Source organism: Notothenia rossii (assembly GCF_949606895.1).
Source record: "Notothenia rossii genome assembly, chromosome: 9".
NCBI lineage: Eukaryota > Metazoa > Chordata > Actinopteri > Perciformes > Nototheniidae > Notothenia > Notothenia rossii.
The window spans coordinates 8,414,962-8,440,333 of NC_136907.1; the positions used below are offsets into that span (position 1 = coordinate 8,414,962).

The following is a 25,372-nucleotide window of genomic DNA, read 5'->3' on the forward strand; positions in this document are numbered from 1 at the left end:
TCGTGTCTGCCCTTTAGGCTACAGCAGTCACGTTTGTGCTATCAACCATTTTGACGTTGGCTATGTGTGATCTTCAGAACATGTGTTTATAGCTAATCTGAGGTAAAAATAAATCGGGAATAGCTCAAATGTTAATGTTGTAGGTCAAAATGTCTCTGGATCGCCAGCTGGAGTCCCTTAATTTGCACACCCTGATGGTTTGTCGCCACCACCTGAAATGTCCCTGCCACCATTGAATAAAAAAAAGCCAAACGCCAATGACGTTTGCGTGCACGTTTGAGCGCCTATAACCATAACGAGCCCGTGTAGTGATCATGAATGACACATGTTGGAAACCAAGGCCCATCCGCTCTCATTTTTGGGCGTACCGAAATTTGAAGAATACCGAAACATGGCGCACCCTGCGTGTGTGGGGGCAACCCCGTCTCAGCCTCCATCTGATGGCAGCATCAGGCAGTCCCGTGAAACATTTGCGTGGGAGTTCCCTTCACCGCCATGTCGGGATAGTGCACATCTCTCTCTCTCTCGCTCACTCTCTCCGGTCCCCCTCTCTCTCCGTGCATCCTCCCCCACATTAACAGCTTAGCACAGCAGCAGCAGCTCCTACAGCATCCAGCATCCAGCATCCATCCCTGCCTGCCTGGGGAGCAGCAGTCCTACCCGGCGCAGCACCGACGCACGGAGGGGGCGCATCATCCAAGTGATGCCACAGCACCAGTCGCATTTCGACAACAAATACCGAGAGTAGAGCCCTAAAGGAGGGAGAGAAAAACCCGCTTCAGCCTCGAAGACAGCAACTGCCCATGAAGATGTCTAACGCTGACATCGTCTTAAACGCCACTGATAGGATGGTGAAATGTAAGTTAGCCTACATTTTTCGTTTGCTTATGGCTGTAGATATTACATAACATCTCCACTGTTTAGGTCCTTGCGTTTTTTCCCCTTGATATTTGGCCTTTATTTTTCATGTCGTGCATTAATGGTGTATGCGGCCATCAGGTTGTGTTCGCGGTGATGGTGGGCTGCTGGGGCTTTGATGTTGATAAACAATCCGTTTCTTTGCTGCACAGCCCCCGCGAAGATCGGGCTTAGAAGCAGCAATGCAGCGAAAAATATGGATATCTATTTTTTTTTATTATTGCACACATTTATTTATAATTTGTAATCTTTGCTGTCACGATTTCGCTGTAGCCTGGCTTTCGGCTTTGGGTAGGCATGATGGGGGGAAAACAGCTGAATTGCCGAGCTTGTGGTAGGAGCTGTGGCAGTGATGCAGCAGGATTTCACAGGCTTTGACAGGGCCAGTGGAAGAGGAAGAGTGCATGAAATTGACATTAATGGGGCTATATTTTTACCGGGAGTGAGTCATGTTTTAATTGCATGAGAAGAGGTCCATAAGGAACCCCAAAAGCCGCATCAGTAGATGAAAAGAAGGATGTTCTTTTACTGAGGATCAATGGAGGATGATGAAGTGCTCACAGTTGTGCCATAACTCATTTGGAGCATGGATCAGCTCACAGTCAGCACTGAGCCTGAATATATTCACATTCAGTATCTTATTGTAATGGCCAGTCAGCATTAACAACTTTGTCCTTTAGGCTTCAGAGTTGTGGAAACACAGGGAAGTCTGCACTGTTAGATACTAATCTGTGACAATGACTGCAGGCAGTAGGTAGGCACAATACATTGTCCAGTATCTTTTAAGCTGTTACAATCGAAAAATATGTATTTCGACTAACCGGTTTGAACCGTGAAATAAGGAACTGTATTGTCTTCTAGCACTGTCCTTTGTCCTAATGTCTGTAAAGTTGGTCTCAGGTGGCATCATTAGGTGTTGTTTTGAGCAGGATCTCACAACCAATGAAGTATTGTGGTTATATCTTTGGCAAAAATAAACTGACATCCATAAAAATATGTCAAAGAAAGGTTTTATATCAGCAAAGCATCCAAGATTTCTGACTCAGACTTTTGCTTTGTAACATGGTCATTTAACATTTAGGGGTTTTTGTGCAAGGTTTGAAACACTATCATATGCATTTGTTTGATTTGTATCTCCTCAGATGGCTCCATAGCTTCATCCATGTCTTCAAAATCTACATTGATGGTTTCCTTTTTACAGTCCAAAATTGATAATCGTTTCAACACATGAATATCACTTTTCACTTATGTCCACATTCCTATCCTAATAGTAAAGTGAAAACAACTTTGATGCAATAAATTGAATAATGCATCCTTCTGGTGATTAAAGGAAGCTATCAAGACAATAGCGAATTGATGCGTAGAGACAGACAGTTCTTACAGTTGTAATGTGTGGCGCATGACGAAAACTACTGAGCTTTGAAGCCATGAAGTTATTGTAGTATGTCTCAAACTCAAACCACAATTCCTTGTTCCTTTCTTTTCTCTTACATATTTTTACCTGACACAACATATCTAAAGAGACACAATAACTGCTGGTCTGTGCAGTTTGTTTTCTTCAGTACTGTCACCCACCACGCTGTGGGCATACAGAGGCATATTCAGGTCAGTTATTTTAGGTATGAGGCCTAGTATACCTGTGAACTATCTTACTTTATTATAGCACAGTAGAAGGTCCTTGATCATGTCAGTCGCTGTATTCCGAAATGCAGTACATGAATGTGTTTCCTTTATTCTTTGAAGGTATTCAAAATACTTTTCTAAATAAATAATTACGCAACAGTGTGAAAATCACTGTACCGAGACATAATATGTCAACAAGCCTTGCAACAGGCTCAAACATTCCCACAGTAGCAAGGATTGAACCGTGAGCAAATTAGCAAAGATAGCCGATTGGTTCCAACAACAGTTGAGCTGATATTGATGGTTTATTTATAGTTATGATGGAGCAATAGGTGGGTTTGGCAGAACCGATCTGCCTTTATATATACATTTAATTAGTCAGAACATAAGTACATACTATAGTACTATATGTACATAAGTCTTCAAACATCACATACAGTAAAGCACATCCCAGCTGTTAGAGCTGTACGGTGTTGTTGGGGAAAAAAGCAATGCAACATAATATTAAAAGCTTGACACTTGGGTCTGTGTACTGTATTTAATTAGAGCTCTTATAAGTACACGCTGTCGAGTTGGTCCAATCAGATGAAGCCATTCAGTATTTCCTGCCTGAACCTAGGGTAGCTCATTAGCAGCAAAAACCTACTATAAGCATTATTTATTTAATTTATGCAGCTTGGAGATACTATTCTAAGGAAACCGTTTTTTAACGCATAGAGAGGTTTATACCCCTCAATATGATCGGAACATTTGACAGACATCTACCACATGAGCATTTCCAACAGCATCTATGTGAACCTCCAATGCAAATTGCAGTTTTCCGTGGCAGCACTGGCTGTACTCCAACAGTCAGCTGCTGCTGCTGTTGCCCGGCAACATACCGTATTTCATAGTTCTGCTCTGGTGCTGAGCAGAAGTCAGCTTTTCATCTCATTTCATCTTACCACACATCTATATCTGTGGACTTCTACATATGTGTGTGTCTGTAAAATTCATTGTTAAAGATCATTTGTCGAGGGGTTTGATTGCTTTTTTTCATTTTGTTATTATAAGTCGATGTAATCGTTTGCAGCTCCATTCTGCTTCAAAAAAGTGTCCTTTTTAAAAGCATATGCATTGGTTCAATTTCATTTCATGTTACTGTTAACAAGATGCCAGACTTTAAAACGGTACTTTTCAATCAGTGTTGTTAAAGCTTATTGGCTCATTCACTTCCTCTCATTTCCCGTACAAATGTGTCTGTGAATGTAATTCATCACTGCATTTGAGACATATTTGGCAAAGTTGTATCGATATACGCTGCTATGCTTCCATACAATCTATTAACCTAACAGAACCCTGAGTGGTGACTGTGCTGAGTATGGTATTTTGCACTAGCTGGTAAAGTGTCAAAGCACACATCACTATCACAGATACACACTGCACACTGCGAAATGTTTTGTGTCCAATTGAACAGACTAGCTGAGGCCCGCCTCATTATCCCAGGAGCAACGACTTTGAGATTTCTCTAGTCAAGCATTCATTATTAAAGAGCATTTTGATCATGTTCGGTTTAAGCTTGAGCTATGAGACTCTTCCTTTGTCTTCTCCACATTTGGCACTGCTGAGTGGCCCTGTTTGCAATGCACTGCACAAATCTGCCAAGCATACTCTTACTCCTGAATGTATTGCTTCTGATGGCTTGTGTCATGTGTACATATGCAGGGATGGAGTAGAGTACTAGAATATTTTACAAGAAAATGTGCTCAGTAAAAGTAAAAAGTAGGTCAGAGTAAACATTACTGCGTAGAATTTTCAAAGGGGAAAGGCTGGTTGATGAAGATGATTACATTACATGATAGATCTATTAAATCAAAGTCCACCTTCAGGCTACAATCACAAGTGCATTCACATGTAAAAGTATACACTAGTTAAAGAAAAATCACAGAGTGCTTATGTCTAAACAACAAATTCCTTTTCTATAGACGGCATGCAACTGGTTTATCAATTCTAAAAAACACAACATCCTACCTATAACCTCAAAAGAGTTAACGACAAAAGAGTATCAGACGATTAAACAAGAATGATTAATAATTAAGAAATTATAAGGCTACAGAAAAATAATAAATCCTGCTCCTTGTAGTTATTTTATTTGTGTAGGTTATGTTGATACTAGAGGCACCCCTTTCCCGTCTTGATGCTAAGCTATGTTAGCTCAGCTTAAGGACTTGAAAGCAGCACCAGAACAAGCATTTGTTGGAAATAAAAACACTCACTCTTGCTTGGACAATGGACTTCTTAATTCTACATCTCATCTAAAATGGTCAATCTCATTTAGCAATCACAAACCAGTTTTTACCTCAACATACTAAACGATACGATTCTAGGCAATGAAATGGTTGTTGACATCCTCTGAAGAGAGATGGCTTTTTGAAGTGCTCCTTAACTAGCTTAAGGTCAAACGCATCTATTTTCACAAAGCCTCTTTGCTCCAATTGTGCTCCTCAAATTGTGAGCATGTTGAGCTCTCTTCTGTCACAGCTATGACAGGTATTATTGACACAAATAGCAGAAAGGCCTGACACACCTCACTGAAGGTTAAAGTGAAACTGCTATAGTGGATCCACAATAAACATCAAATCATATTCACATCTAGTAGGAAGTCCCAGTATTGCACATGCGGTGACTAAGGTAGATGCAACCTTTTAAACTCTGCTGAGGTACAATTATCCACATTTTTTATTTTATAGTATGATTGTGCCTTTTTGTACTATTACTAACTGCTAAAGCCCAGGCCAGGTGCAATCACACACCTCAGCCCCGAACACTCAGCCAGTTAATGTTAAAACTCAACATGTATGTTTTCCCGAGTGTCCAGAAGTGGTCCTCCTGCTTTTAGTCAAACAATGACTATGTATTTTATGATGAATTTTGCAACTCGATGTCAACCGACTTAATTCACCTTTGATCTGAATTATTTACAGCCTTAGTTTTCTGTGTGAGACTAGTAGGTGATCAGTAGATTAATATGTTGCACCTGAAAGCTTGTAGTCCCATTACACTGAGATCAGCACCAGATCTAAAAGATAACCTTTGCTGCCACTGTCAAGTAATGATCTTTGGTTGGATTTCACACTTTCACAGGCAGTCTGTTATCTAGGTGAGTGGTGCATTTTAATAGCCACAGGCTTCAGAAATCCATGGAGAGTACTGGATGAATAGATTGCTCAGAAGTTAGCTGGGTTTTATCCAGCACTTCAAAAATACTTAGCAAGTAACCACACGTCTGTACTGGAATAACCGTCGGTATCTGACTGGGTGTGAAGGAATTCCAGTGACTGATATAATGTTGGATACTAGGCATCCAACAGTATATTAAATTAGCTTTACTTAAAATGTTTTACCTTGCACCTCCGACCCACCTCTCAAACATGATTTCTGCATGATAATATATTTTGTGTATCTTATGAGTGGTTTAAGCCACTATTCTCTCAAGACATTGCCAAATAAAAAAAGGAATATTGTGTGTTTGGTGTCTAGTACAGTAGCCATAGTAACCGTGATGTCGCCTGTGTTTAAATGTCACCATGTGCCTGTGCTTTGTCCTCAGCTGTCCCCTTCCCCCTGAGCCACCGCCTTACAATGAAGGAAGTGTTCGACTGCGAAGGGAAACCTCGCGTGGATCTCCTGAAGGCCCACCTCACCAAGGAGGGCCGCGTGGAGGAGGCCGTGGCGCTTAAAATCATCAGCGAAGGGGCCGCTATCCTGCGTCAGGAGAAAACTATACTGGACATCGAGGCACCAGTCACAGGTATTTAATAACCTCTCAGAGATATAGAGAGGCATGGGACCTCCATGGGACCTTATTTCGGAAAAAGTATGTATTGAAGTCAATGGCGAGAGAAAGATTATCTTTTGATCCCGTTTTGAAATGTGCCACGAATTACACATATGATGTTTGTCAATTTAAAAGATAATTTTGCAAGTCAAAAAAATGTAAATGTCTTAAAACTGTGAAGTAACACTTTTTTTTTTGTGTGAAACTGCTCAATGAACTACATCTCCCGTCTCGCACCAACACCAAGATGGCGTCACGTTGGCACATTTCATTTCTTTCTTTCAGAATGAGGCGAAAAGTATTAAAAGAGGTGAAAATCACTCCAAGTGTGGGCATGTTGAGAGCTGTACATACACACAAGGGGAGTTAGTCGGTTTCTAAGAGCCAGCATGCGGGACCGGGATTCTGGGATTTGTAGTCTTTCTAGTCACGTATTTTTCATAGTCTTAACAGTTTTACGACAAACTGTGACTTTTTTGACATGGAAATCATTTTTTAAGATTGACAAACATCATATGTGTAATTCGTGGCACAATTCAAACGGGATCGAAAGATTATCTTTATCTCTCCATTGACTTCAATACATAATTTTTCCGAAATAAGGTCCCATGGTCGGAAGTAGATGGGCGGGACTTCGCCTGTCTATTAACCCAGGGCCTGTCATGCTACAGTTGTAAGGCCTCCTATTCTGGTTAAAAGCATTATAACTAGTTCGATTTTACACAACACTCTTCTTGAATTAGCGGCGGCCAATCTCATTTCTGATACCCACAGCTTCAGTGTGCAATGTTTTGGCAATCTTTTAAGTTTTTTCCAATAACCCAAACCTACTCACTAGCTTATTTTTATAGTGTCAGTCCTGCAATACATTCCTATAGTCTATTTTTTTTTAGATTTAATGGTTTTGGCGATTTGCGATTCAACTCACTGTTCTTTTTGGAAGCTGTAATTTGTGTAGATGTATTTATATCTTTTATTTTTAAATTTCTGATCTCTCGACCTCTTCTCTCTCCATTCGATTTAAATCAATGAGGAAAGAGTGACATAGATATAAATGGGTAGCAAAAGAGTAGAGGTAGATCAATGTGAATTGCTAAGGTGAAAAATAGTCAGAACAAGTTGATATAACCACATAACCCGAAAATAAATGACCTCTTTAATAAACTGCTCCATCTCTTAGTAGCTTCATTGGCCAAACCTTTTGAATTGCAATGACAAAGAGCAACTTGTTTGAAAAAAGTGAAACATCTAGCAGCTTCCTCGATACTGAAATAGCCTAGGTCTGCATAGTTGGGACATATTTTGAAACAAACACAATTTCCAGAAGTACATTTGGGACTTGAGTGTATCTGATGTTTAGAGACAAGGCTTCAATCAAACGCTAATGTTGCTTCTTCTCTACTGAATAAGAAAGAAGGTCATTGTTTGCTAGCAAGTTAGCCAGACTGTGGCTTTCTTTTAGCGTGTCGTGAAGTGGTCAAAAAATCTAATATTGCAATTTAAAAATACAATTTGTGTGGTCTACATTTACAAATATTTACATTGACATTGCTAACATGCTGTTGTTTAACAGGTAAGATGTTTAACAGTCATTAACCATTAACCAACTAGCACTAATCAAAGACGTAGCAGGTAAAGGTTTGATGATCAAAGTGAAAAACGATTTATACTAAAGTGGATATTAATGCCTGGACAACATTTCTACAAATCTATGACTATCATGTATTTAAAGGTGGGGTAGCTAATTCACTTCAGAAACACTTTTTGTTATATTCCATGGAATGCTCTTAACATCCCGATAGCAATGAATATATTAAATACATTAAAAAATGTCATCTGTGGAAGCCGTGGTTACATTACATTACATGTTACTTGTTAGACGCTTTTCTCCAAAGCGAATTACATACTCAATACTGTGGACAATCCCCACAGGAGCAATTTGGGGTGAAGTGTCTCAGGGACACAACGACATGCTGACTGCAATGGGACTCGAACCTGCTATCCCCTGATTCGAAGTCAATCACACTATCCACTGAGCCACATCCTCCTCCGTGGCACTGTAAAAAGCACGACCAATCATCTGCCTCGGCCCGGCTAAAATACCTGGATGGCCTACCTGCCTGTCAGCCTTCCATCTGTGCACAAACTTATCTCGTGCCCTCATTGGTCATGTGCGCGTCCGTGTGTGTTGGAGGAGGGGCTCTGTGAGGAAGTCTGAAGGAAGGGGCAGGTTTCTTTCGGTTGTGTACTTTCAAATTCTAGCGGACTCGAGCTGGTTTCTCCATTCTTACCTACCCTACCTTTAAGGATACTATTTTCTGAGAGTGTAGTAGAGAGGAGTAAAAGGCTGAAGACTGACAATGCTTCTGTTTGTTCTAGTAGTACAAAAATAAACAAGGAACCTGACTGCAGCACAAAGAAGATGAAAAGCAGATTTGATTCGTACTGCAGGAAACTATTCTCTTATTTTGATCACATCAATCAGATCTCCCACAAATATGTGCTACTGTAGCAAATAATTACAGCTTAAATGTCTTACTCGAAAGCAAGTTCAGTGTTCATCTGAAACAAAGGTGACAAATGGATGAAGTGCACGTTGATTTAGAAAGAAGTCTAAAGGCTCCTCCTCTTGACTGGCATCAGGAAAATGGAGGCTTTATATATTAAGAATGAAAAATGGATGATGAACCGAGTATTGTGTACGGGCATTTGTGAGTGTGGAGGTCTGCTTTATGTCTTTGTGAGCCTGAGTTGTGTTTGCATGTCTCTGCAGCTGCGTGTGTGTAGTGATATATTATGAGGCGTTTATGCACTGGTGTTCCACGGTGTGTGTGTGTGTGTGTGTGTGTGTGTGTGTGTGTGTGTGTGTGTGTGTGTGTGTGTGTGTGTGTGTGTGTGTGTGTGTGTGTGTGTGTGTGTGTGTGTGTGTGTGTGTGTGTGTGTGTGTGTGTGTGTGTGTGTGTGTGTGTGTGTGTGTGTGTGTGTGTGTGTGTGTGTGTGTTTGATTGCTTTAGTCACACAAGCAGTCTCCCACTCACGTTGCTCTAAGCTTTGAGTGGGCGAAGGCCACTGTGGAGCTGATAGGGGAGACAGAAAAGAGAGAGGAGATGGAGGATGAGTAGGAGAGAAGGAGACAGAGGAAGATGATAATGAAAAATTGAAGGCAGTGAGGAAATGAGATGTAGGTTTGCACTCCAGAGCCATAGTGTTCACTGCAACAACAAAAAAGTATGTATCTCCCCTGGGAGCTTTTTCTACCTCTTTGAGGGCAGAGCTTCTCATTCCTCTGCAGAGGTCTTTCAGCCGGAGACGACCTACGGACAGGGGGAATTCAAACCATTATATTCCTCTGCAGATTCTTTAACCTTAGCAGTGCTGTAATTGCGGCTGTAATATATATTCTTCCTGGAGGAATATGCACACGTAGGCATATTGTTTTAAAATGCTCTTTTGCTGCTATGTTGACTGTTAAAGGTTAAGTTCATCGTGCTTCAGCTTAGGGGCCAGAGACTCATAGAATAACAAACATTATTCGTTATAGTGACTTTGTTAATGTCCTCAATGGAATGAGCTGTGAAGTGTGAAGGGAAAGGATTGCATTCAGACAAAAAATAAAGTAGCATGAACATAGTTGCAACAAATGCTTGAGCAAGCATACAATGATCTGTATTACACAGCTATTGTTATTTATGGCGGTGTTTATGGTTACATAACATCTATATTTCAAAGTACATTGCCCTTCATTATTAATACAGCTCACTGTAAGTTTACTGCTTTGATATCTTAATAGAGGGAACAGCAATCCTAGCAAACACAACATATCATCTTTATCAAATATGAATTATAGAGACGTTTACTGTATTATTGATATACAGAATATTCGATCTCTTGCTCTTCTGGCGAATGCAGACATTACAACCATCCAGGATCTTTTTTTGGAAGGAAAAACATCCTTCTGAAAATACATTTACAACTGTGTACGATTATGTGTGAGCCGTAGCTACAAGAGGTTAGAAAAGTAGCTTCAAGGTGTAGCGATGCTGCTGTAATCGTTTCGCTAAAATATTCCAAAATAACCGAATGATACCGCTGAGCATGATTGTGTGTATCTCTTTGTCCCTCACATTCAATATTCAATCAGGTCCTTTTGATTCTGTAACATCTTCTGTCTCTTGGTTGTTTTCCAGTCTGTGGCGACATCCACGGGCAGTTCTTTGATCTCATGAAGCTGTTTGAAGTGGGAGGATCCCCCGCCACAACACGGTACCTGTTCCTCGGGGACTACGTGGACCGTGGCTACTTCAGTATTGAGGTAAAACCATCAGAATATTATTAACATGGAGGATACAAAGCTTCATATATAGTCACTTTAATGTATTCAGCTTTTCCTAACACTCAGTTTATGTATTTGTTTTGGCAGTGTGTTTTATACCTCTGGTCGCTGAAAATCCTCTATCCAAAGACACTATTTTTACTTCGTGGAAATCATGAATGTAGACATTTGACAGAATACTTCACCTTCAAACAAGAATGTGAGTACCTCTCAGTATATATATATTTGTATTGTTTATATATGTCTCTCCGTGTATTGCTAATGTCACGTGTAGCCTGGAGCACTTCTGGTAGAGATTGTAAGTGTCTTTATTAACGTGTCTGAATGTCAGGTTAATTCAGCATGACGACGAAAGAAATGTTGTGGTGATGTTATTTTTGTTTTGTTTTGTTCCTTTCCGTTGACTGTCAAGCGGGAACTAAGTATTTTTTTGTACGTTTTTTTGTTTTTCTTATTTTCATACGAGACTGTTATGATTGGCTGTGAATAAGAAAATATGAAGGACAGACCATCTATTTCTATTTATTTGAATTTCTTTAGAAAGGGGCAGGTAATATAAGATTATTGTAATCTCCCTGCTCCTTTTCGGGTATGGTGTGTTTATAGAGAAATGTTTTGAGAAATGTTTTGTTGTTATAGATTAAAGGTGACCTATCATGCAAAATGCACTTTTGTACGTCTTTTCTACATGAATGTGTGTCCCCGGTGTTCCAGGGATCTCACCAAGTGTCAGAAAACACAACCCTCTCTATTTTCCTCCATACCCAAATCTCTTAAAAAGGGGCTGCAACGGATCTGAGACAGACTGATCCAGATTTGAACACTTCTGTGACGTCACAGAAGTGGCGCTACGGCTATTGGGCCAACTCCACCAATCAGGAGGAGACAGCCACGGACATTGCCGTTTGAAAGCGCTGGAGACGCTGTAGTACATATGCCAGGCCTGTAGATGGTGCTGCTCTCACAGAATCAGCCCATGCAAAGACAGTGTTAAATTGAGCAAAATGAGGAATGGCTAAAATGCATGATCTGTTTGATATTTTGAAAAATAAAAAGTATAAATACGCCTTATATAGGTATGGTCCTACACTATATTATTCAAATATAGCATGATAGGTCCACTTTAAGTTGTGCATACCATGAACGGAACAAATGAAAAAAAATGAAATGAAAACATGGGATGGGATTTCAGTCAATAATTGGAAAACAAATAAATGCCTAGTATGTGTACATGAAAACAAATCTGTATAACCAAACAGAACTTCTTTTGTTTGCTATATTTCTATAATAACCCATTATAAGTTCTGAAAAAAGAAGATCCATCAGCATTTTCCAATGTCAAAGCTGTCTTACAAGAACAAACAAAGAACATGCTGTATTGATGTCATGTGTCCTCTGTCAGGTAAAATCAAGTACTCAGAGCAGGTGTACGACTCGTGTATGGATGCGTTCGACTGCCTTCCCCTGGCTGCACTCATGAACCAACAGTTTCTGTGTGTCCACGGTGGGCTCTCACCTGAAATACACACCTTAGATGACATAAAAAAGGTAAGAACATACCGTCTGAGCACTATCGTGTATTTCTTTTAAAGGAATTATCAGTTTTTCAAAGCTGCATCTCTGCTTCTTTATGTTAAGTTGGACCGGTTTAAGGAGCCGCCGGCTTTTGGGCCCATGTGTGACCTGCTGTGGGCGGATCCTCTGGAGGACTTTGGCAATGAGAAAACCCAGGAATATTTCAGCCACAACACAGTGCGAGGCTGCTCCTACTTCTACAGGTGAGCTGTTCTTCTTCCCCGAAACATATTCACACCTCCTGGATTATTATGTCCATACCTAGATACTTGAGACTATGAGTGCAAAGCTTTTAAATCCAACTTTACTACGTTACCAATGCTTGAATCGTTGGGTTTTTGACTAATTGTATTGCAAGCACTATCATCCAGTATGTCAAGTGTCTCTGCTTCCATTAGCTTGACACATATGGCTTGTTGAAGGTCTCTTATTAATTGCAAACTTCAAAATCCTTCAAAAATAAAAATCCTACCTCACAGGGATAGCTAAAAAAGAACATGCAAACGATGTTGGTTGATCATTAAGCAGGTGATGTCTTCCTCACACCTCTTCTGCTTTATTTACTCATCGTTATGGTGTGAGGAGGATGGAAATGAGAGTAGGGAATAGCATGCGTTCAGAGTAGGGATGGCAGCGATTATTCGATTTTTCTAATATTCGTTACAGTCTCCATAATCGAAAAAAAAAAAAAAATCGATTTTATTTATATATTTTTTTATAATTATTTATGTTTTTCTTTTCCTGACTTAGTTTCAACCAAAATATAGACTAATGCTAATAATAGTAATAGTATTAATAATTGTAAATGGCCATTGGTCACACCACCAGTTTGTTTTACTGTAAAGAGTGCAGACTGCTGCTGCCTGCTGCAGCCTGCTGCACACCAACCCCCACCCCCCCCCCCCCCCCCCCCCTCTCTGTCACACGTGCGATTGATTTATTGGCGATATACAGAACGGTTAGATCAACATAACTCAAGATGAACAAAGCGGTACGTTCAAAGAAGAGAGTACTTCGAACTGACAAGTGCAAAATGAAGTAAAAAAAAAAAAAAAAGGTTCTCTCCCGGGGGGGGGGGGCGAATAATCGATTAATATTCGCCAGGGCTGTCCGATTTTCGAATTCGATCATGGTCAGTTTCTGGCATCCCTAGTTCAGAGGTCAACGACCTGAATTACCCATTTTGATGAGATCCCATTTAATCTTGCAGGAGATTTGATGAGTACAGGAGTTACACAAAAGCTTCTCAACTGAATCGCTTAATATCAAAAATAGATGTTAAGATTGTAAATTATTTATAGATATCAAACATGTATTACTTCCTGAACAAAACTAAAAAGAACAAAACAAATAAGAGGCACACGCTTAACATCCCATAATGGGGATAACAGAAGAATGAGACTGCGATTAAGGAATTATTTACTGATGAATTGGTGAATATATCCTTAAAGGCTATAGATAGTGTCTGTGTGTAAATGGATCTTATAGCCTTGTGGTTAACAGGTTTCTTAACGACAAATAATCAAATGGTTAAAATCTGGAGTCAAATAAGAAAATGAGACAAGAGAGAGGAGTACAATATGACTGCGAGGCACAGCTGGGAACGGGTTTGTTAGGCAATTCTTCACCTTCGATGACGGAGCACGTAAAATAAGTATCTGTCCTTACATCGCTGCAAGTTTAAAGTTGGAAGTAGGTGATGGTGAGGAGAGGTGGAGGGATTAGGTGGATGTGGTGAGAGTTTTCTTAATGAAGGTTCAGAACGGTACACACTCCCCCTGCGTGGAAGCTGCTTAAACCATAAAAAGTAAAGTCATGGAAGGAAGGCTTCTCAATACTCTAACTCCCCTCCTCGACTCCTATCGTCGTGTCTTAGTCCCGCCCACAGGAGATGCGAGCGGAGGAGTCGAGGAGGGGAACCGAGGAGAGAGGAGGGGAAGCAGCAGGCGGTTAGAGAAATGAGAACTCCTCTCATCCGAGCGGTAATTTTAAAGAGACGTCCGTTAATGATGACAGGAGGCACAGCAGCCCTCTGTCGGATGGACAGATGTGTTCATGACGACTTATATATTTACTTTGAATTCATTCACAGTGCGGTATAATGAGACAATAACAGGCTACAGATGCGGACATTTATATAAATATATACAATTTCAGAATCAAACAAAGTATGAGAGCACTCACAGCATAATAACATAACACAATCAGAGACTGGATATATCCCCCCCCCCCCCCCCCTCTCTCTGGTCGCTGAAATGGGGAATTGAAATTACGGGCCAAAAGTTGTATTTACAAGTATTAAAAGTAAGCATAGGACACCAAACCAACTGAGACCCGTCTGTCCGCCGCATCTACGCACTGTACAACACACACCTACACACTGGACCACACACACCTACAGCTCCTAAAGCATATAGGCTATATATCAGGATACAGCCGTTTTGTATTTTATTATGTGAAGCACTAAATGGTCTTAGAAAAATATCGACTCTTTGTTTGTAGATATCTACTAAACTACAGCATACAAATACAGAAAGTAATGTAGGCCTGTTATACTGAGTGATATATATTTTACACACTGCTCTGCTTTCTGCACGGACCTCACAGCAGTTACTAAAATAATATCCAGGGGATGCATGCAGAGCTGTCATTGGCTGCGATAAGTCCGGCCGTGCGCCACGCCTCCACCGTTCCCGGAAATGCATCCGGCATGGAGGAGCCGTGGAGGACCCATCAGTGTCTCCTCGGTTAGAGCTCCTCCAGAGAGCCTCCTCGATGCTCGGTCCTCGATGTGCATTTAGAGAAATGAGATGTCCTTCAACATGACACGCTGAAATCCATTTCCGGGTCACTACCGGAGGACCGAGGAGTCGAGGAGGGGAAATTAGAGTATTGAGAAACCTTCATGGAGATGTATTCCTCCTCCTCCGATGAAGAAATGAAATGTCTGGACAGTGAGAGCAGAGTAGTTCAGTGTATTCAAAAGATGTGTTGAAGGTGACATATGCGTCAAATGATATCAGATGAAATAGTTCCTCTGTTAAGTGCCCACGTTTCTGTTTCACAATATATTTCCACACAGGCGCCTTCTCACTTTGACTCTACAAGCACCTTTGGAGAGTATCTAATGTAGAAGAGAAAGGAGCAGGTGATGGGTCTGAACTTCCCTTTTCACTGCTGTTAAACGGTCAGCCCTCTATTCACAGTGAGAGAGGCGCTTAGTGAGGATTACTGTGTAGATGTGTGGAGGATGCTGCTATAATAGTCATCTATCTCCCTGTGGCTTTGTTCTGCCTTCTCTCTCAAACTTACCTCTCCATCATTATGACTCTTGCCAACTACACAGAGATCCACATTCTCCCGAGGACTTTGGGGAAATGCAAGAAAATCTCCATCTGAGAAGTAGAAGTTATTTGACAGCATATACATGTTTCCCATGGAATCAATACGGAGCAGTTTCCACAAGTAGAAATGCAGTTTCTTACTCCTCAGAGCTACAAGGAAGGTTTGAAATAGATGTAAGTTATTGCAGAGACAGTATGATATCAGCAAATGTTTGTAGAAGACTGACGATCTAATATCAGAGTGGAAATGTTCCCCGCTTTTTTAATATTATCTGGAGGCATAACAGCAGACGAGTTGTAATGCCTACCTCATAATGTTATCTTTTCACCGTCTGTCTGAAACCAGAGCCCAGTCTGCTCTGATTGGTTAGCTGGCCAGCTCTGTTGTGATTGGTCAACTGCTTAGAGATGTCCCACCTCTTAGCCTATCACATAAGATGTGTGGGAGAGGGAACTTTGGGATTGTAGCCTTTGCAGACCATTAACATGCACAAAGACCTACGTATATAACAAACTACAGGAAATGGAAACCCCCCAAAAGCATAATAATGCCTCTTTCACTTTGTTTAGTAATTGTTAAATGTCTTTACAATTTGTCAGAAGTATATTACTACAAGCAACTAACTAACCAAGTCAAATGTATTGTGCAGTGATTGTATTTAGAAAAATGTGATTGAGCTCACTGATTAGAAATATTGTTATAAACATTTCTTATATCAGGGGAAATAAACGTGATGACCACCAGCCTGACAGATGGATTGTCTTAAAGAAAGTGAAAACACTTTGCAGTTTCACACTCGCAGCACTTCCATCTCTCTCCGTCTCCTTCGCTCGCACTCACTTGTCAGATTTCTCGCTTCTTCTCACTCACAGGCTCACCGACACATAATTGTGTGTTTCACAAAAGGGAAGAAGAAATGTGAGCCGCAGGCAAGCAATGTGTGTGAGTACTGTTCCCTCGCAATAATCAATAAATACTGTTGCAGCGGGGGTGAAATCAAATTAGTACATATTGTACGATGGGTTCTTTATCTTCATGTTATTACATGACAATTGCGGCAGTTCTGTACACAAGAAAGACAAACAATGACTACGCAGATTTCACAATAATGCCATTATTTCTAAATTAGAAATGCATTGTCGAGGTGTTTTTCATAGAAACACTTATATAACATTTAATATGTTCTAGGGGTGGACTCTCAGCTATAGTGGAAAGAGTTACAGCACATCCATGCTAGTGTGGAACGCAGCTATTCTTGTAATTTATATATTGGCCACCAAGGGAATGTTAGCCATCTGACCTAGATATGTGAGGATGGCACAGTTTCGCCAGGTGCTCGGGACACAGCAGTCTCCTTGTTTTTCTCCCAGCACAAACCTTTGAGCACTTAAATATTTTAAATACTTCTGAAATTTTGATGGGTCCATGGATGGCAGTGACTGTAAGAAAGTGCCGGAAGAGAGGATTGTTGCTGGGGGAGGATGTTCTGTATGCTAATACAGGTCTGACCTGCTGTTGGAGCGATTTGTTGACCCCAGGTTGATGCTGAGGAAAGTTAAGCATTTTAGTCGATCATTTATGAAGAAAGAAAGTCTTTAAGCTTTTAAGATGGATTGATATTATATTTGTAGACAAAACAAACCACCTGAATTGTGACGGGGATTTTATCAGCTTGATGTGTAATAGAATAACTGCAACACTGTATTAAAGAAGCCTGATACATAATACAATAGGCTTTTTGATGTTTACCTTTCCTGTAGTGTGTTTTGTAGGTTTTGTGTGCATGTAAATGGTCTGCAAAGGCTAAAATCCCAAAGTTCCCTCCAGAGGGAGCTTCTCGTCCACACCTCCCCCTCTGCCTGAAACGCCTCCATTGGACTCCTTTGTTTCCTTCTGTAAAACAATGACATCACCATCTTACACTCTCGCTTCTATTGGCTAATGCTTCAACACATTGTATGTGATAGGCTTAGAGGCGGTACATCCATAAGCGTTTAGCCAATCACAACAGAGACGGCCAGCTAACCAATCAGAGCAGACTGGGCTCTGGTTTCAGACAGAGGGTGAAAAGAGATGCTGCAGCAGTATGAGAAAAATAAAGAGCTTTTTGAACATTAAAGCAGGTAAAGATGACACAGCAGAGTCACAACATACAAATATGAACTGTGCAAATGTGCTCAATAGGGCCATTTGAATAGGTTACTTAGTGTATCTCTGACTTTCAATGTCAGTCTTTAAAAGTGGATTACTCGTTTTTGGTTGCGTTTCCACTAGGCGTAGTTCCGGCTAGTGGGTACTTTTTCACAGTTTTCTGGCTCTCCAAAATCAAGGTTCTTTCCGGGCAAACAACCGGGCTGAGTATGCTAAACTATTGAGAGAATCGCTACAACAAAATGAACATATTTGACCGTGATTTAATTGTAATACACGTTTCAAAATGATGCGGAAGTAACAACATTCTGATACCGGTTAGTAAAAACCATGAATTAATGCTTTGACAAGTCTGCAGACAGACGGCAGGCGAAAACCTTTTAAAATGCATGTTTTCTGAATGGAGCTGGGCTAAGCTAACGCAGTATATGCTCCGACCGTCCACACTCACAACAACGGCCTACAGACATAAATAAACCAGTGACTGTATTCGCCATGACACAGACAGTCTGTGGTTTGTACTTTAACTGTTGCCTAGTTTCTGAACAGATATGAGGAACTGTGAGCTCTGAGTGCTAACAGCTAACGGCTGATGTTGGTTTTGTGTTTTGCATTGAAGATTACGTCACGGCTCCGCCTACACTGCGTTACTATAGTTACTACCCCAGTTCCTAAACTGTAATGGAAACGCAGCATAAAGTGAGTCTGACCTAACAAGGCCTAGCCATACCGTACTAAGCCGAGCGAGGCCCTGCAGTGGAAAACCGCCATAACGAATAGATTGAAGGTGCATCATTACAGACAGTAATTAGCAGATTGAGTCTATACAAACGTTTTTACATCTTTAATTGCGTGTGAAAAAGCTTGCAAACAAGCATATTATGACAATTGAAATGCATCCGATTGAAATCATTTAGGCAACTGTTGGTGTATTAAAGGCTTGCAGCAACTACTTCAAGGTGGTTTGAATGCAGTTTGGTTTGTTTTTCACATTTAGTGCTTTTGGCTGATGGTTTCGCCAAGAGCATCTGTGAGTGTTGCCTTCATTAGTTCTTTATTCAGCACTACTTTGACACCTCGCAGAGCCATTGTGATCATTGTCTTGTTTATTCGACCTCATTAGTATTATCAAAGTGATTAAAGAATACGTTTCTAGGAAAGATAGCAAAGATAGTATTTATAGCATTTGTAAACAGGATACTTAAGACTGATGGATGCAAGGATATTTTCTTCTGTGGTCAGATATACTGTAAATCTGAAATACAGCAGGGGTCACAAAGGACTTTTAAAAATGATGACAGATTGAGGTCTTGCTTAATTGAGGGAATTAAAATTCTAAAAGAGCTAATCAAACTGTGATCTGAAATCTTTTTCTGTAACCCAGGAGGCCCAGTTTGAAGGGACTATACAGTCTCTGAATGACATAACACAACCTTCGAGGTATTACATAACAACTGGTGAGAGCTGCTAAATGCAAGGCTACTTCATTCACTCTGCAGCTGGAAGTGTCCCAATTCTGACTTCATGTTCCTTCTATGTGACACAGGTCCGATGTTTTCTGTGAAGCGTTATATTTTAATGTCTCTCATTTGGAAACACATACATCTGCTCCATATCTGATCTGTGACTTTCCAACTCACGTGGTTTTAATCATCGTTCTCCATGGGACGGCTCATTGTCCATTTGGCTGGAAAGAAACATGGAGGACGGCTCTGACATGCATCCAAGGAAGAGATAACATTCCCAGTCCAAATACAAATCCCATTTCAACATTTAACAATCGAAGACTTTATAAAACCAAAAAGATGAATGCATCAAAATCATAATAATAAAAAAAAACAAGGGGTGAAATATGAATTTAAAAAAACAATACAGCCCTTGACACTGAATAATCACATTGGTTATATCAGAGCTCTCAAGTCTCACGCATTTGGCGTGAGACACACGCATTTCACTCCATTCACACGCTCACACGCCACACCTTGTATTTCTCACGCAGAGATTTCTTTCCAAGGTACCGCCCACCCAGTTGCGCCGCAATTTTGTAAACAAACTAGGCTTGTTTGAGACGCGTGCACTCCACTAGCACCCCCCCCCCCCCGTTGACATTCACGATACAGAGGGCTTCATAATACTCCACTAGCACCCCCCCCTCCCCCGTTGACATTACATTCGCGATACAGAGGGCTTCTTACTCGACTAGCACCCCCCCCTCCCGTTGACATTCGCGGTACAGAGGGCTTCATGGGAACTTTGAGGGGAGCCAGAAGTTGGAGTACCAAACACCGCTGCCAAAATGAGACCCCAGTTATATTCATACTTCACCATTACACAAATACATTGCATCAATTATAATGTTGGACGATTAATAATTGAAAATAAAATAAGTAAGGAAGACATACAAATAGCCACCAGCAAATATTTACCTGGATTGGCTTGAAGGGCATCTTTTTGGTTGACAAAATGGCGCTAGCTGTGATATACTGTATTAGCCGCCGCAGCAGCAGGAATACTGGGGCAAACAATTGTATTCCCCCCAAAAGTTGTCCTAGGGCAACATAATCAGACATTAAGCATGTGTTTTGGTGCAGAAACAGAGCCGAGGTTAGATATAGGTAACACATGTTTTATTCAATGAGTGTAGCATCACACTCAGTTAGCCTGAGCTACCTCGCAGGCTTCCCTTCCTTTCAGGCACATTTCCTGCCAGATTAGATCTGGAAGGAAGGAAGCCCTGACTCCTGCGTGTACTGGGTTAGTTTGTTTTCCTCTGCAACAGGTAGCCGTTGGATTGGTTTTTCACACCGTTGCATCATCTTCAGCGAGGCTTCCATTAATGCATTAATGATTCATGAATGATACTTCTTTGTATTTTCTGGTAGCTGAAACTGTATGTGAAACAGGCAGCTCTTATCTACTTCTGTTGGGTCATAGGAATACATGTTGTCAAGTTGTGCTTAATTGAATTGATGTGTACTTGTGTCGTTTCTCAACCTATTTTCTTTGACTCTTTTCCAGTTATCCAGCTGTATGCGAGTTCCTACAGAGCAATAACCTATTATCGATCATCCGAGCACATGAAGCACAAGATGCAGGGTATGGTATCCCTACACTATTACATGAAAAACATACATATCCACATTAACACAATATAATCCTCTTTACAAATATAAGAACAAGTTCTGCCTTGTTTCTGTGTGTACCTCCACCTGCCCCCCTTGAAGCTACCGGATGTACCGTAAAAGTCAGACCACTGGATTCCCCTCCCTCATCACCATCTTCTCAGCACCAAACTACCTGGATGTTTATAACAACAAAGGTAAGTCTGTGTACAGTTCTGTTTCTGGCATTTGTATCATATTCTTGTTAGTTTTTATCCCAGAAAGACATCTAAGTGGTTCAAAGCTATGTTGAACAAGACCAGGTCCAAACTTAAGCTGCATTTATAACCACTTGACAAGTTGTACTCCTAATCCCTTCCATCACCAACATCTATCTGCACATCAAATGTCACTCTCTCCATCGTGCTCGATCAGAAACGCTATGAATGCAGTGCACACTAAAGCAGCTACAATACTCTTTAATAAACGCATGCATCAAGCTGTGTCAACATGATTTCAGATGTAAAAGTGATTCAATCAAAATACTTGAATAACCCCAGGGGAAAATAGGTTTGGTGATACAGTAGTTGCACCATATTAGAATAAAATAAATACAAAACAAAATGGTCTGACTAACATAACGACCATCAAACACTGTCTCACACACTGATGTGAGCGTTTGTAAGGCTGGCCCTCACTGTACTGCGTTCCAGCTAATAATGATATTCCTGTTGAAAACTCCCAAGTAGGCAGGCAGGCATTGAGAAGTGAATTTACTGTCACATTAAATATGACAACGCTAAGCATGTTGTGAAAAAGAGTAGCCACAAGCCCAGTATCTCTGCCACACCGCATCGCTGACATTTCATGAGAATGTGAACATGAATTAACGAAAAACACGTCTCACATCGGACAAAATGACTACCATGGGGTCCTCTGCTTCACCCATTTAAAATGGTTTCACAAGCGCAAACTGCAGTGTATGGGTTAATGTATCTGCATTTAGCTTGTGAGCAGGCAGAAGACTGCATCAAGGGAGCCCCCGTTTGTTTGTGTTCTCAGATCTGTGTCTTGGTTGCTATGGGCTATGGGAGATGGGTAGCGTGGGAGGGACTGTCGGCATGGCTGACTATCTCCATGTGGCTTTATCCCTCTTGATGTAACAGTGTCAGCCTCCCTGGCCTCAGCTAGGACATCTAGTGGTGGAACGTCTCATTTTATACCCTGCTTTTAAACCTTCACACAAACTGTACTGCGTGTACAAAAACATTTAACATCACTGAACATGAATACATTTTACGAGAGGACATTGTTGGAAATATCCTGCCCAGTGCACACATTTGATTCTAATAAATATGTATTTCAGTATCATAGTCACAGTTCTTTAAAAGTCTCTAATATTATTTTTCATCAATATATTATAGGTCTCGGATATATACAAAACATGTCTCTGAAGTGTTTGGTTCGAAACACCAAACAGATCATTGCAGCATTACCCATAATCCCCTCTGTTTCAGCCCTGTTTCAAAAGTGCTGATTCTCTGTCTGTTACTTTAGATGAAAATAAGAAGCCCCTCCCCACGCCCCTCTGAGAGATATTTGGTTAAAAAGAACACAATGGTGCTCTAGGAGGAGATTCAGGTGATAAGGTGGGGGGGGGTTACCTTGGATGGTGATTGGCTAATGGTTACAAAAAACGTTATGACATCATAAAGTGGCCAAAATCTGATTTTCAGACAGGTTTTTATATAAATTGGTCAGGGCAAAAAGAGAGGGAATCTTTTTTCCTGAAACTTTCAGAATCTCTTTCCACAGAGGGGACACATGTTGATGTAGAAGAGACATGAAAAAGTAGATTTTGCATAATAGGTGACCTTTAACAGGACAGGATGAAGTACATTTTGTCTGCTTTCTCAACAGCTGCTGTACTGAAATATGAAAATAATGTCATGAACATCAGACAGTTCAACTGCTCACCCCATCCCTACTGGCTGCCCAACTTCATGGATGTCTTCACCTGGTCTCTGCCATTTGTTGGAGAGAAAGGTAGGTGTTTCTGTAGAAACTAGAAAAGCTTTTGGATATGTGTCAGTGTTTCTAATACAACACTTCATACTAATCTAACGTGTGGCTCTTTGCTTAATGACTCTGCTCTGCACTCTTTCTCCTCCCCAGTCACAGAAATGCTGGTGAATGTGCTGAGCATCTGCTCTGATGATGAACTCATGATGAATGAGGAAGAGGAGATATTTGATGGTAAAATGTCATGTTTTTTATATTTCACATGAGTACATTTTTGGTTTGCTTGAAGGACATCTGCACACCTGAGCTGGATTTTGAGTTTTCTTTTCTTGTGTCGAATTAATTTGAAAGTTTGGATTATTTTGCGACAGGGATGGTAGAAAACCAGGTGTTAAATTATTACAATTTTTATGTGTTTTTATTTTTAAATTCAATGTTGTTACAATGAATGCAGTAAATTCTCCTATCTTGATGTGTTAATGACAGAGAACTAAAATAGGTGCTTGTATTTCATCAGAAATTACAAAGATGTGTGACTAAGAAAATGTTTATTACAACAGATACAAAAATCGTTTTCTCACAAAAAGGTTATAATAATATAATGTATAGTAGGCCTTTAGTCACAGCACTGTACAAATTGTACTTATTACAGTATTCTATGTATCAAGAAATATGTATTTTAGGTCTAATAGAACCCGAACACAAGTTTCTCAGGATATATTGAGGCTTATTATACTGACTATTGTATAAAATAAGACTATAACGACAGTATGTTTATGTATTTCTTTGTAGCCAATGCAGCCGCAGCACGCAAGGAGGTGATCAAAAACAAGATCCGTGCTATTGGGAAAATGGCCAAAATGTTCTCAGTTCTCAGGTAGACTTTACGTTTATGTGTTTAAATGTTCCTGGTGTTTTTGTGCTGTGTTCATGTGTGTTGTCAAAATGGGGGCATTAAGTTGTTTCTCCATTTGAAACATGGTTCAGGGGAGTTTGGTGACCTGTTTGCCTGCCTCTGTGTTTCCTGCAGAGAGGAGAGTGAAAATGTGTTGACGCTTAAAGGCCTGACGCCCACTGGCATGCTGCCAAGCGGGGTTCTCTCTGGAGGCAAGCAGACACTGCAGAGTGGTGAGTGCAAGGCTCAGCATAAGCCTCTTCTCTACCCTTTACTCCATCTTTTTTCTCATTTCTTCATCACCATTCTCAGCCCTACCATTGGTCTCTCTTTCTCCATATTTCACTGATTTAAATATAGAGCCGCTAGCAGGCTTTGTTTTCCAGCCTCTCAGTGATGCTCTGATCACATTTAATTTGTGAGGGAAAAAACCTGATATCTGACCAATCCAGCTTTTTGATATTTGTGTCTACAGTAGTACATTAATGATCCTATAATATGATGTCAAACCTACCCCCCTTGGTTCCTCTTGTTAATAATAACCCTGAAGCTGCATTTAGCAATTTTCTAACCTGTAGGTGGCAGAACTCACACCAATACACCCCTATCAGCTTACCTAATGTTACAGCTACTGCTTAAAGGTGACCTATCATGCAAAATGCACTTTTGTACGTCTTTTATACATGAATATGTGTCCCCGGTGTTCCAGGGAACTCACCAAGTGTCAGAAAACACAACCCTCTCTATTTTCCTCCATACCCAAATCTCTTAAAAAGGGGCTGCAACGGATCTGATACAGACTGATCCAGATTTGAACACTTCTATGACGTCACAGAAGTGGCGCTACGGCTATTGGGCCAACTCCACCAATCAGGAGGAGACAGCCACGGACATTTCCGTTCGCTGTAGTACATATGCCAGGCCTGTAGATGGTGCTGTTCTCACTGAATCAGCCCATGCAAAGACAGTGTTAAATTGAGCGAAATGAGGAATGGCTAAAATGCATGATGTGTTTGGTGTTTTGAAAAATAAAAAGTATAAATATGCCTTATATAGGTATGGTCCTACACTATATTATTCAAATATAGCATGATAGGTCCACTTTAAATACTATACTTTTGGGGGTTTTCCTTTTCCCTCAGTGTGTTATATAGGTTTTTTGTGCATGTAAATGGTCTGCAAAGGCTCAAATCTTAAAGTTTCTCTCCAAAACACTCGCCCCACAGCCTGCCTAAAACGCATCGATAGGACTCCTTTGTTTACTTCTGTTACATCGTGACATCACGCCTTTTTCATAACACATTGTACGTGATATGGGGCTGGACATCTCTAAGCGATTGAATCACAACCGAGCCGGCCAGCTCACCAATCAGAGCAGACTGGGCTCCGGTTTCAGGCAGAGGGTGAAAAGAGGTTTTGAACATTAAAGCATTAGAGACACAAAATACAAATATGAACCTACAAATTAGCATAACATTGAAATCCAATTAAAGTCCCATTTTCATTTTTTACTTGATCAAGTCTATTATTTACTCACTTTTGAGTTATAGCTTAGTCTTTCAACTCTAACAAAAATACCATTTGATTCTGTG

The 25,372-nt window shown here is 40.6% G+C and overlaps 1 protein-coding gene across 2 annotated transcripts in view; it reads left to right on the forward strand.

Moving 5' to 3' along the window:
* The first annotated feature begins 387 nt into the window (after positions 1-387).
* Positions 388-25,372, forward strand: part of LOC307019180 (protein phosphatase 3 catalytic subunit alpha-like) — a 29,441-nt gene continuing 4,456 nt past the window's right edge. The window contains exons 1-12 of one of the 2 annotated variants that reach the window (XM_079649846.1): positions 388-858; positions 6,131-6,331; positions 10,546-10,670; positions 10,779-10,890; positions 12,094-12,239; positions 12,330-12,469; positions 20,781-20,858; positions 20,987-21,081; positions 22,784-22,909; positions 23,039-23,119; positions 23,678-23,762; positions 23,916-24,013. In XM_079649846.1, the coding sequence (XP_079505972.1) occupies positions 804-858; positions 6,131-6,331; positions 10,546-10,670; positions 10,779-10,890; positions 12,094-12,239; positions 12,330-12,469; positions 20,781-20,858; positions 20,987-21,081; positions 22,784-22,909; positions 23,039-23,119; positions 23,678-23,762; positions 23,916-24,013 (1,342 nt within the window). In that variant the 5' untranslated portion in view covers positions 388-803. The remainder of the gene's footprint in view (positions 859-6,130; positions 6,332-10,545; positions 10,671-10,778; positions 10,891-12,093; positions 12,240-12,329; positions 12,470-20,780; positions 20,859-20,986; positions 21,082-22,783; positions 22,910-23,038; positions 23,120-23,677; positions 23,763-23,915; positions 24,014-25,372) is intronic. The other variant, XM_079649847.1, reaches the window with a different exon arrangement.